The sequence below is a fragment of the Ictidomys tridecemlineatus genome, chromosome 4, assembly GCF_052094955.1.
Source record: "Ictidomys tridecemlineatus isolate mIctTri1 chromosome 4, mIctTri1.hap1, whole genome shotgun sequence".
NCBI lineage: Eukaryota > Metazoa > Chordata > Mammalia > Rodentia > Sciuridae > Ictidomys > Ictidomys tridecemlineatus.
Genome location: NC_135480.1, coordinates 202,579,358 through 202,591,870, shown reverse-complemented (window position 1 = coordinate 202,591,870; position 12,513 = coordinate 202,579,358). Strand labels below are relative to the sequence as shown.

General features: G+C 44.1%; 1 protein-coding gene across 10 annotated transcripts in view; it reads right to left on the bottom strand.

Moving 5' to 3' along the window:
* Positions 1–12,513, bottom strand: part of Garnl3 (GTPase activating Rap/RanGAP domain like 3) — a 145,694-nt gene that overhangs the window by 694 nt on the left and 132,487 nt on the right. For 8 of the 10 annotated variants that reach the window (XM_078048246.1, XM_078048247.1, XM_078048239.1 and 5 more), the window contains 5 exons: positions 8,369–8,476; positions 6,931–7,091; positions 4,989–5,127; positions 3,857–4,072; positions 2,184–2,310 (listed from right to left, as the gene is read on the bottom strand). In XM_078048246.1, the coding sequence (XP_077904372.1) occupies positions 2,184–2,310; positions 3,857–4,072; positions 4,989–5,127; positions 6,931–7,091; positions 8,369–8,476 (751 nt within the window). Of the gene's footprint in view, positions 1–2,183; positions 2,311–3,856; positions 4,073–4,988; positions 5,128–6,930; positions 7,092–8,368; positions 8,477–12,513 lie in introns of those variants that run through there. The other 2 variants (XM_078048241.1, XR_013438305.1) reach the window with 2 other exon arrangements.

Here is a 12,513-nt window from a genome sequence, read left to right as displayed (position 1 = left end):
AAGTGAACATCTGGATAATGTCACTCTGCCTCAAAACCTCCAATGGCCTGAGGATAAGCTGAAATTCCACCCATAGCAGAGGTACAGGGCCTGGGCTGCTCCAGTCTCCAGCCAACCAGTTCCCTTTGCTTTCTCCAGCTCCTCAGGACCCTCTCTTGATAGCTGCTTAAATAATTTGACCCAAACTGGTTCTGTGTCTCAAGGAGGGCATGACTCAACAAACACTCCTGAGCCTGCTCTTCCTGCTCAGCCTCATACCGCCCCTGCCTGTTCTCTATGTTCAGCCTGTCCATTTTTTCCTTCTTTCTCTGGCCACAGTGTGCATGCTTCACGGTTCTTTGCCCCCAAGTCCCTGCAGTCACAGGAACTGTTCCCCTAGTTCCTTATCATTCATTCCAAGCCTAGCACCATGACATTTCCTCCAAAATCTTCCTTGACCCCTGTCAAAGTTGACCTTCTAGGGGCTGGGGCTGAGGCTCAGTGGTGGAGTGCCTGCCTAGCACATGTGAGGCACTGGGTTTGATCCTCAGCACTGCATAAAAAGAAATAAAAGTCTATATACAACTAAAAAGAAAAAAAATTAGAAAAGAAGTTGACCTTCTATTTGCCACCCAATACTTATATTATTTAAAATCTCTTTATAGCATTTATCATTATTTGAGATGATTTGCTTATTTGTTTACTGTTGACTTCTCTGGGGCAAAGTCCCTGGGGCAGAGGCCTTGTCACTGAGTGTTGGATTAAAGCACTAGTGAGGGCTGCCTCTCCTCTGTCAGGCTCATACACACTTGCCCTAGGATTCATGCTTGATATGCTCCTGCCCATGTCACTTGTCACCTTGGAAGCAGTGACTGTGGGGCTCTTGATCTTCGCCACTGGCCCGTGAGCCCCCTGAAAGCCCAGATTGGGGCTGGGTCATTTCCATATCTCAACCCCTGTTCAGTGCTAGGTTCTCCAAGAATGTGTGTTGGGTGGGTGAACAAGCAAAGCTGGACACAGCTCCATTACCCTGCATACACAGGAGCCATGATGCTGCCTGAAGGACAACAGTAGAGCTTACGGGACAAAACTGTGTGACCCAGCAAATATTACATGTGATGCTGAACCGCCATTCAGAAGGGCCCTCCCTGTTTACATGCCCAGTGGTTAGTATTGATAGTGTTTGTGTATGGCTGGGGATAGAACCCAGGGGCTCACACATACTAGTGTTATGGGCAATGACCAAACAGACTCCATTTTACCCTGAGACTTCATATCATGTAAGAAATGCTTTTCCCATGTGAAAGCCCTTCCTCTGTAACCATCAATAGTTACATAGCATAACTTGGCAACACAAAATAGCAATTCTTACACAATGTAAAATAGTTCTCCTTCCTTTCCATTTTTCTTGGGCAGTGTACCTTGTCAGAGATTGATTGTCTAGATGTTAGTAACCATTCTCTAACTTGTACTAAACTAAGGTCATTTTGACCCATTCTGATTGCTTGCTATTATGCCAACCTGGAAAGTCTGTGGGAAATACCAGTGTACCCATTGCACTGTCTCGTTAATTGCCCAATTCAGCTTCTGTACCTGCTTGCTTGCAGCTACATCAACCCAGATGTTGTTTTTTTCCTTTAAATATTCTAGAATGCTCAGGCTCAGGGCTGTTTCTTACAGAGACAGTTATGGGTCCTGTAGGGAACAGTCATCAGCTGGCCAGCTAAATAAAGACTCTTCATTTTGGACAAAATTGTGACTTGGTGTATTTTCTGAGCGACCTGCCCCACAACAGTAGGTGGGTGATTTACTACTGAGCTACATTCTCAGACCTGGAACTCTTAGTAAGCAGTTCTGTTGCTACAAATTTCTATCCATCTGAAGGGAGAAAAAAAGTCTCAATACATTTTAATTTTTTTTAATTTTTGGGGTGCTGGTGATGGGAACCAGGGCTTCCCACATGCTAGGCAAGTACTCTACCACTGAGCCACACCCTAGGCCCTCTTGATATATTTCAGTGAGCATTTGTTTGATTGCTAATAAGGTTGCTTGTTTGTTGAGCTCTGTCCTGGCAGGTTCTGCTCTTTGAGGGTCTCAGAGAGGAACCAGATGCTGACCCTGTGTCATGCTGGCCAAAAGGCCTCCTGGGCACTGCTGTGGTACATAGGGCCACTGCTCTGGGCAAGGGCTGGTCCCCTCTTTACCTGTCACTGCTAGTCGATCTCACTGTCCCAGGCTTGGGGCCTCCTTGGTTCTCTTCTAACCGTTTCCGGGGTTTTGATTTGGCCCTTGGTGCTCCTTCTGCCCTGGGTCCACTTTCATCTGAGAGGCCTGGATTACAGAGGAGAATCCTAGGGTCATTACCACGCAGCTGCCATGGAGATAGGAAACACCCTTTTTGTTCTTGGTTGAGTATTGGTGTGTTATTGGGATAGAGTCAGGAAGAAAGATGATAGGATATATATAAACTCAGCTTCCTTGTTGGTAAAGGGGTTTTCCTCCTTTTGACTATAAAATATATATGCATTGCAAAAAACCAAACCAAAACCAAAACAAAACCCAACCAACTAACCAATCAAACAAAAGTCCCCAAAGAGACTCAGAAGAGCCTAATAAAGGAGATAAAGTCCCTCCAGTCTTATAGCGAGTGATTTGTCTTTCTCTGACTCATCAGGTTTCAGTTTCTGAAAGGCTTGGTGGTTTGTACAACAGTGGCCAGCAGATGAGGCTTTCAGATGAAAGAGTGGGTTAAAATAGCAATACACATATTTTACCAACTCCAACTGTAAAAACCACCCTGTCAAGTGGCCTGAAATACTTCTCCAGTTATTCAGAAAACACTACTGTAGGGAGGAACGCACCAAAGCCAACTGTCCTTGTAATTTTTATGCCATGTTGATCCCAATTCTAGTGTTCAAACCAGTTCTTACTGGTTTAACATGATGCTTCAATTTTTCCATTTTTTAAAAAATTTTTTAATATTTATTTTTTGGGCTGGGGATGTGGCTCAAGCGGTAGCGGGCTCGCCTGGCATGCGTGTGGCCCGGGTTCGATCCTCAGCACCACATACAAACAAAGATGTTATATCCGCAGAAAACTAAAAAATAAATATTAAAAAATTCTCTCTCTCTCTCTCTCTTTTTCTTAAAAAAAATTATTTTTTAGTTTTCGGTGGACACAACATCTTTGTTTGTATGTGGTGCTGAGGATCGAACCCGGGGCCGCACGCATGCCAGGCGAGCACGCTACCGCTTGAGCCACATCCCCAGGCCAATTTTTCCATTTTTTGTTTCTGCAAATCTGAATAAGAAGCTTCCAGCCTTTTGACAATGACCAAGGGGCCTCACGTTTTTCTGGTTGGGCCTCTGTGCATGCTGGGAGAAGAGGGCATGACAAATGCCCTGCATCTGGACTTGCTCTCAGACCTGCCCCTTTGGCCATTGGGCTGGGAGAAATGATAAGGGAAGTGAGGTGTGTGTGTAAAAATGTGGTAAATTTCCACTTCTGGATGTACCAATATAAAGTGGTGTCTGAGAACTGTGGGCCACAACTCCTGATAGATGCTTTTTTAGACTATTAAACATATATAGATACTTTTATTTAAAAATTTGAACTCCACTAGACACAGTGTTTTATAAACTGCCTGTTCCTCCTTAGCAAGGCTTGGGCAGTGTTCTCCACCAATAAATACAGATCAACAGCATCACTTTTGTTGGGAAAACAATATGGTATTCCCTGGACTATAATTTATTTATAAATCCCTTCTTAAAGGGAAAGTTTTTTTTAAGTCATAGTTTTTGAGGATGCTTAATATCCAAAGGTAAAACTAGCTAGTCTATTTGTCAACGGTGAAAACACAAATATTGAAAGCCATTACCTAGCAGTTCCCTGCGGGTCCTGCTTGCTATTTCTTTAATCTCCATGCGTGACAGGGACAAGGAATGAGTGACAGGAATGGCAGCGATGCCAAGGCTGATGGAAGTGGGCGGGGTGATGACCTTGGAGACTAAGGGTGATTTCAGAGGTCGCTCGATGCTTCTGCCGACTAGGTTTCTAAGTGGAATCCTGTACAGATTTTTTGACTGAATTTCACCTGAAATATGATTTAGAAAACAACATAAGAACGTTAGGTTGCTACTATTTACAAGAGAATAATTTTCTGTTCCTCAATATAGTTAGCATGAAGAAAGGTTTTGTCACATGCTGATCTTCCATGACACAAGCAGTGGCTCCAGTGGCTTTGTGTCTTCTATGGACTTCCTCTTCATGTATTTAGATTAGATAAAATGCACTTGTTATGGTTATGCTTGGCCAGGAGAAAAGCAAGACAAGAAAGGCAAAGAGCTGCCTTGCCTGGGGGCCCCATGCTTTATCTTAACAAGTGATAAGCACCACTCATGTGGCAAGAAGTTACAAGGTACTGTGTTCACTGCCATGCAGAAACCACTGCGGGCCGCCAGGGTTCCCAGTGGGTGTGCTGAATGATGCTGAGTCTTTATGACTAGGTACTTCTAGCTACAAACCCATGACCGTTAATATCCCTGAAGGAGAGATTATAGCTTATTGCAAGTCAGAAACTCTCTAGCCCTGAATTCCCTTTTCCCTACTGAAACAATTTTTTTCATAATGGGACCTTTTTCTTTTTAAAAGCACAAAGTTTCTTAAGAACACAACCAATACATTCACATTGCAAGATTCTTTAAGTGGCTTTAAATAGTGGCTCCCCCTCCACCTGTATTCAAGATTGAATCTAGGGTGCTCCAATGTTGAGCTATATGCCAGCCCTTTTATTTTTTTTATTTCAGACAGGGTGTTGTTAAGTTGCTCAGACTGGTCTTAAACTTGCCATCCTCCTCCTTAGCCTCCCTAGTTGTAGGGATGACAGGCATGCCTGGCGAGGAGAGTAACTTCTTTAGGCAACAGTCACTTGTAGATACTTGACAATGAACTAGAGAAATCAGAATGGATTAAAAACAGCTATTTGTAAGACAGTAAAGATGGGGCTTCACCTTCCCCCAGGGAAGAAGGAAATACTGCAGTGTCTCGGCCTGGGGGTGTCTGAGGAGAACTGTGGGCACTGGCTCCCTTGGAACTGCCTCCAGATGAGACCTCGGGCACAGTCGCGGCTGCTGTGAAGTATATATCTGACTGAAAAGAAGAGAAAGGGTTATTGAGCTGCCTGGATTTCCAGCCCCACACCTACTGGCCCTCTGCCATCACTGCCAAACCCCATTTGGTCCCCGGCTTGGCTATGACATCCTGACATGCTTAGGGTGTGCAGCCTGGTACAGGACGGCCAGTGGGGGCCTCCAGAGTGCCTGGCACAGCATTAGACTTCCCTGAGGATTGGGTCTCTCCACTTCCTGTATCTATGTGTTGATCTATAGCAGAAAACAGCCCTCACACTTGTGCAAACACAGATGCCACACACATTTCCCTCGTGGGAATCTCAGGTACCTAGGGTTTCAGCTGGAAGGGATCTGAGGTTCTGCCAGTCCATTCTGCAGAGTGGAGGTGGATGTTCACTCAAACATCGACAAACATTCCAGCACCCTATGTGCTGGCTTTGGTGACAACAGCTGTAGTATGTTGGATATGACTCATGACAGCCAACTTTCAGGAATTCTGCAGGCCAACTCTTAAACACAGCCATATTAAATGTTAAATTGTGCTCAATATAAGAAAACAACCTTTTCTAATTATTGGAAGACAGGTACTATTATCTGTGCTCTTGTGGTTATTGACATCAACATGATGTGTACAGTGGAAATGATGTCCAGTGGTGGCCACTGCCAGCTCTTCCTACCCCACTTTCAGTGATGCTGCACAGTAAGCTGGAAACCAACTACAGTGGGACTATTTATACCAAAGCAATTGGCAAGGCTAAAAACCAGAGCTTGATTTGTGGTTGTGTTGACTGTTTCCACCAAGGCAATGTGGACCTGAAGATCAAACTTAAAAGTGTATTGAGTTTAGAGCTAGGGCCAGAAGAAGTTCTGGTTTAATGACTACGGTTTGTTTCCAGGTGAGAAAGGTGAACAGTAGGCCACATATCAGATTTACGGACAATAAACTTATTGGAGAAAGAAGTGGGCTGAGAAATAACTATAACCATAAGATCATAGTTTCCTTATAGCTGTTGGCTGGCTATGGATATAAGAGCTCAGCAAAAATTAAATGTGTTAATAAGAACCAACTGGCTATGGGTTTTATGATAAAGAACATTGTATATTTTACTATTGTTTGTAAATTGAGAGCTTTTTTATATCAGTAACACAATCAACTAATGCTCACACCCACAACACACACACACCCATTTCCCCACATGATGGGAGTTAAACTTGATGCCCACCACCTGCATTGCTACTGGGAAGACCTTGCCACATCAAGTAGGAAGCAGCTGCCCTCCACCCAAGTGTGGGCAATGTCAGTCAGGACCCTTAGGACCACGTGCCCCAGGGCCCCAGCCCAATGTGCCAGTGATGGCAGGCACTTGTGATGTCACCTGCGTCCCTGTGCTGTGCTCAGTCTTTGTGTTATGGGACATGGATTAGTCAATGAGCCACATTACACAGACACAAACTTTAGCTGAGGCTGGAAAGTGGTCAACGGCTATTTCAAGCTCCTACTTTTCTACACTTGAATGGTCCTTCAGGGCAGCAGTGACATGAATGGATTTCTCTTTTCAGCTGGGTGTCCTCAACTGCCATCACCACACAGTGGTTGTGTCCACACAACTGAGAAGCACTATGAAGGCTGAGGAGGCCACACACATGAGCCCACCCCTCGGTCTTGTTGCTTTTTCTTCTCATTCCTGGAATGGTGACACACAGTAGCATTGTCACCAACCAACCAACTTGGTGAGAGGCAGTTTCTGTGCTCACCTGAAATCCCACAGTGCTGGGGCTCCCTAGGCCCCTCCCATGGAAATAAAACCCCAGTTCTCCTCACCCTGGAGGCCACGAGCTGCAGCTGCGGCACCACGGCCGTGTGGACCAGGTTCCCGTTCACCACCAGGCGGATCTCCATGGAGTCGGGTGTGAAGGCCAGGAGGTACGGGAAGGCGCAAACTGCAAGGTAATGGCAGTCAGCACCCACCGCTGGCCAGGTGGCTGCGGACGGCCATGACCGTCCGTCACACAGTCATCCTCACTGCTTCAGAAACATCCATCTCTCACGGCCCTGGCTGCTTCTCTTCTTCCTTCACAGGGCCACGGCCCCCTGTGCTTAGATGGCCTTTGCTCCCGAGACCTTCTCCCCTTGGCTGCCACCCAGGTGAGCGCTGTCCGCACTTCTTGCCATCAACCCACCTTCTGGCAGCTCACCTGCCAGAGCCCTCAGGATCTGCCCCCTTATCACCCAGACTGCAGCTCCACACACCCCTCCTTTGGCACATGCCATCCTGCCTGGAAACTGGTTCCTGTACAGTTTCTTCAAGCCCAGCCCATATCCCCACACTTGGTCTCTCCTCCCCGTTCTTCTGGCTGTGGGCCTGGGCAGTGGCTGCATCTTGTCCCTTCATTGTCCCTCACAGCATCCCTTGGGCTTCAGGGGTTTGCTCGTTGGCAAATGTCAGCCCTTTTCCTTGTAATGGTCATTATGACACAGACTTCCCTGAGTGCCCTGTGATTGCACCTGTGTCCCTTTGCCTGGTCCCCATCGTGCTCTTGTGGTCCTTTACTCTGGCCCTTCCGTTCTGCACTCAGTCTATCCACCATGCCTCTGACTTTGACCTCTCAAGCGACCTCTAGTGGCTCAGCCCCTGGAAGTCATCTGGCACTCTCCCATCTCATCTGTAAAAACCTGGCAAGTCGCCCAGGCCTTGCCTTGCTTCCTCTGCTCATCCCTTAAAACATTACAATGCGGATCTATTAGGAGATGATTTCACTGTGAGGAAAACAGCATAACTGGAAAATTCCTGGCTCTGCTCTGACTCTCAAAGGCAATGCCCAGCTGCAGGTCGTGAGCCACAGACAGAGCAGCACCACTCGGGTCTTAGCATTTTAGTGGCAGGTAATGTACCTGCATCTCTGTGATTCTAGACTTTTAGGCTTCAAGATATGTGAAAATGGCCTGGAAAGCACCGGGCTGCCCAGAAGTCACTCAGCATCCTGAGGCTGGAGACCTTGTGCTTGAGTTTTAAAAAGAAGAAAGTGAGGCCCAGAAATGATGAGCAGGCACTGAAAATGATATTTAGTTGCTCTTGAATGCACATGTGCTCAAGCTCTGGGAAGAGCCAGGAGCGGAAGACAAGAGCCCCAAAGGGGCACAGAGCAGGAGTACTTTAAAAGAAAAGCCCCTGAGAGTTCCTCACACGCATACACTTCAGGGCAGTGTAGAAGTTCAGACACAGCGGTCAATGGGAAAGTGTCATGATGGGTTTTCTTACCAATCGCATACGGAGCCTGGTTCCAACAGAACTGGAAATCTGACGCAGAAGGTTGAACCAAAAAAGAGCCGCCATTAAATGGACAAACCTTTTTATAGATGCAACTGTCTGCAATGAAAACAACAGCACTCGTTTTGTGAGAGACCACATTACAACTAGAGAAACAACCAGAATAGCATCCTCTCAGCTAGTTCTTTATAAATACCTAGGGGCAACACTGTTCTGATGCTAGATGCTAAGGGCCAGAGGCAGCCCGAGCCAGAGTAATGTTAGGACTGCAGATACTAACAGCTGCCATTTGTGGAGTCTACTGCATGCCAGGAGCTGAGCTTTAACAACACCATCCCATTTAATTGGTTCGACTTTCTGAAGCACTTCCTATACAAAGAAAGTACTGTTATTATGCTTATTTCACAGAAGAGAAGACTGAGGGGAGGAGAGGGAAGTAGCTCCTCTGGCCTCATAGGTACTGCCAGGGGCAGGGTCCAGACCCAGGCCTGTGGCTGCAGGGGGTGTGCTTCCTGCCTCTGCCATAAGGTCCCCCCCCATGTGTGAGAGATCCAGAAGGGCTCTGATTGGCAGTCTTCTGGTGGAGGGAGTCCGCTGGCAGGGTGGGTCCCACTGGAGCCTCACTCAGGACAAGTGTCGGGGAGCTGGATACGCCCTGTGCTGTTTCTCCATGAGAACCTGAAGCTTCCTGTGCATCCCCCTGGTGAACCAGAGCCAGCACTACATTAAAGTCTGCTGAGTTCAGTTACACTTTTCCACACTCTGAACCCAAGTTCATGTGGCTCAGATACCATCAGAGTGACGAAGTCCGGTAGGCCCCTTTTGTACAGAAGTCATCACGGTTAGCCTTACAATTTTATTGTAATATTAGTTTTAAAAAGCTCTATTTTAAACCATAATATTCATCCACTTAAAAGTGTACGGTTCTGCAAATTTTAATATATTTACAGAATTGTACACCAGTATCCAAACCTAATTTTAGAACATTTTATCACCTAAAAAGACCCATGCCCACTAAATAGTCACTCCCATCCTACCCAGGCCCTCGATACCATTAATCTACTTCCTGTCTCTGAATTTGTCTTTCCTGGACATTTTATTTAAATAGCATCATATAGTTTGTGGCCTGATGTGTCTGTTTCTTCACTGAGCACAATGTTTTAAGGTCCACCAAGGTTTCAGTGATTTTTTTTTTTAATGGAGAAGTAATATTTTTCCTTGTGGACACACACATTTTGTGGGCCTCTGGTTGTTCCCACTGCTTGCTGCTGTGGACATCCCAGGATGAGTCTGTGTGGCTTCACTTCTCTGGTGGACACACACTGGAGTGAAATTTGCTGGGTTATAAGTGAGTCATATAATTTTATTCAGAATGTGACTATTAAACACTCTTTTTACATCGACAGCTCACATATTTATGGGGTTTACTATATTTTTGTGTTTTGTTGTGAAAAATTCAAGAAACCAAGAAAAACATAAAGCCACAGAGAAGGACTGATGACATTTTCATATTTCTCCTCCAAAAATTTTTATGAAGGAATAAAAAAATAGAGAAATGTTCTAAGAAGAGGCAGAACTGAACTTGAAAAAGTAATTTCCTTTTTTCACTTTTTTCTATGTGTTCTTCTAGAACATGTTTAAATCACTGTATGGCATTTCAGTATTTGAACATGACAAAATATATCTTGTTCCCTTGTTTCCAGAGATTTTTGCTTTTCAGAAGATGTTGTAACAGATGATCAAGCATTCCTCCTTCACAGTTCATTAATTGCTTTTTAAAATAATTGCCTGTGAGTCAATGTTGGGTCAATTTAAAATCATATCCTGCCAATTTCTTCCCCAAAAGGCTGGACCACCTAGACCACATCTAACCACAGGGGATGCCTGACTGCCTATCCCTGCCCATCTCAAGGCCAAATCACTGCCCAGGACAGTATGCATATTAAAATTTTCAGTGAGGCACATTTTTTTTTTTCTTTTGGTACTGGGGATTGAACACAGGGGCACTTAACCACTGAGCCACATCCCATCCCTTTTTATTTTTTATTTAGAGACAGGATCTTGCTAAGTTGCTTAGGGCCTTGCTAAGTTGCTGAGGCTGGCTTCGAACTTGCGATCTTCCTGCCTCAGTCTCCCAAGCTGCTGGGATTAGAGGTGGGCACCACTGAGCTCAGCTACTTTCTTGTTTATTTTTATTTTTTTGGTACTGGGGATTGAATTCAGGGGCACTCCATCACTGAGCCACATCCCCAGCCTTACTTTGTGTTTTATTTAGAGACAAGGTCTCACTAAGCTGCTTAGTGTCTCGCTGTTGCTAAGGCTGGCTTTGAACTTTCGATCCTCCTGTCTCAGCCTCCCGAGTTGCTGGGATTATAGGTGTGTGCATCCAGCTCCTTTCTTATTTTTAAGGATTAGGGCTGGGGTTGTGGCTCAGTGGTAGAGTACTTGCCCAGCATGTGTGAGGTGCTGGTTCAATTCTCAGCACCACATATAAATAAATGAATAAAATAAAGGTCCATCAACAACTAAAATATACATATAAAAAAAAAAAAACAGGGGCTGGGGTTGTGGCTCAGTGGTAGCCATGAAATGATACAGCAGTAAGAAGACCTTGACTAGATCTGGTTCCTTGATCTTGGCCTTTTCAGTCTCCAGAACCACAAGACAGACAAACTTCTACTGTTCATAAATTACCTGGTGTGAAGTATTCTGTTATAGCAGCACAAAGTGGACTAAGGCATTTATGATCCATTGTATTCTTTGATGAAATGTCTAATGGAATGTTTTGCTCTTTTTAAAAAAATATTTATTTTTTAGTTACAGGTGGACACAATATCTTTATTTTATTTTTATGTGGTGCTGAGGATCGAACCTAGTGCCTCATGCATGGTAGGCAAGTGCTCTCCCTCTGAGCTATAACGCCAGCCCCGCTCTCTCTTTTTAAAAAAAAAAAAAAATATATATATATATATATATTAGTTGTAGTTGGACACAATACCTTCATTTTATTTATTTATTTTTTTATATGGTGCTGAGGATCAAACCCAGCATTTTGCATATGCTAGGCAAGTGCTCTATTGCTAAGCCACAACCCCAGCCTCTCTGCTCTCTTTTTAATTGGGTTATTTTCTTTCTTTTTTAAAAATTTGTGTTTAGTTGTAGATGGACATGATATATTTATTTATTTATATGTGGTGCTGAGGATCGAACCCAGAGCCTCACACATGCTAGGTGAGTGCTCTACCGTTGAGCCACAGCCCCAGCCCATAATTGGGTTATTTTCTTATCATTGTCTTGAGAGTTCCTTACATTTCCTGGATTCCGCTCTTTACCAGATTTGTGATTTGCAAATATTTTCTCTGAGCCTTATTTTTTTTCTCATTCTCTTAATTGTGTCTTTTGAAGACACTTTTAGTTTTGATGAAGTTTATTTTTTCCTTTATGTGCTTGTGCTTTTGGTGCTATAATCTAAGAAAATTTTTGCCAATTTAAGGTCATAAAATATCTTCTCTCTCAGGGCTGAAGTTATGGCTCAGTGGAAGAGTGCTTGCCTCAAATGGGTGAGGCACTGGGTTCGATTCTCACACCACATACAAATAAATAAAATAAAAGTCTAACAACTAAAAAATATTTTTAAAAGTCTTCTTTTTAGCCTTCTTTTAAAAGTTTTCTGGTCTAGGTTTTACAGTTAGTTATGATCCATTTTAATGAAATTTTATCGTATGTGAGGTACAGATCAAGTTTTTAAAAAAATTTTTTTTAGTTGTAGATGGACACAATACCTTTATTTTACTTATTTTTATGTGATACTGAGGATTGAATCCAGTGCGTCATATGTGTGAGGCAAGCACTCTGCCACTGAGCCACAATCCCAGCCCACGGATCAAGTTTTATTTTGTCTCTTTTTCATATGGCTATTCAGTTATTCCATCACCATAATTTGCTGAAAGACTCATTTCTCCTTTGAACTGTCTTTACATCTTTGTCAAAAATCAATTAACTGGGCTGGGGTTGTGGCTCAGAGGTAAAGCACTCACCTAGAATGCGAGAGGCGCTGGGCTTGATCCTCAGTACCACATGAAAAATAAAATAAAGATATTGTGTCCACCTATAACTAAAAAATAAATATTTATAAA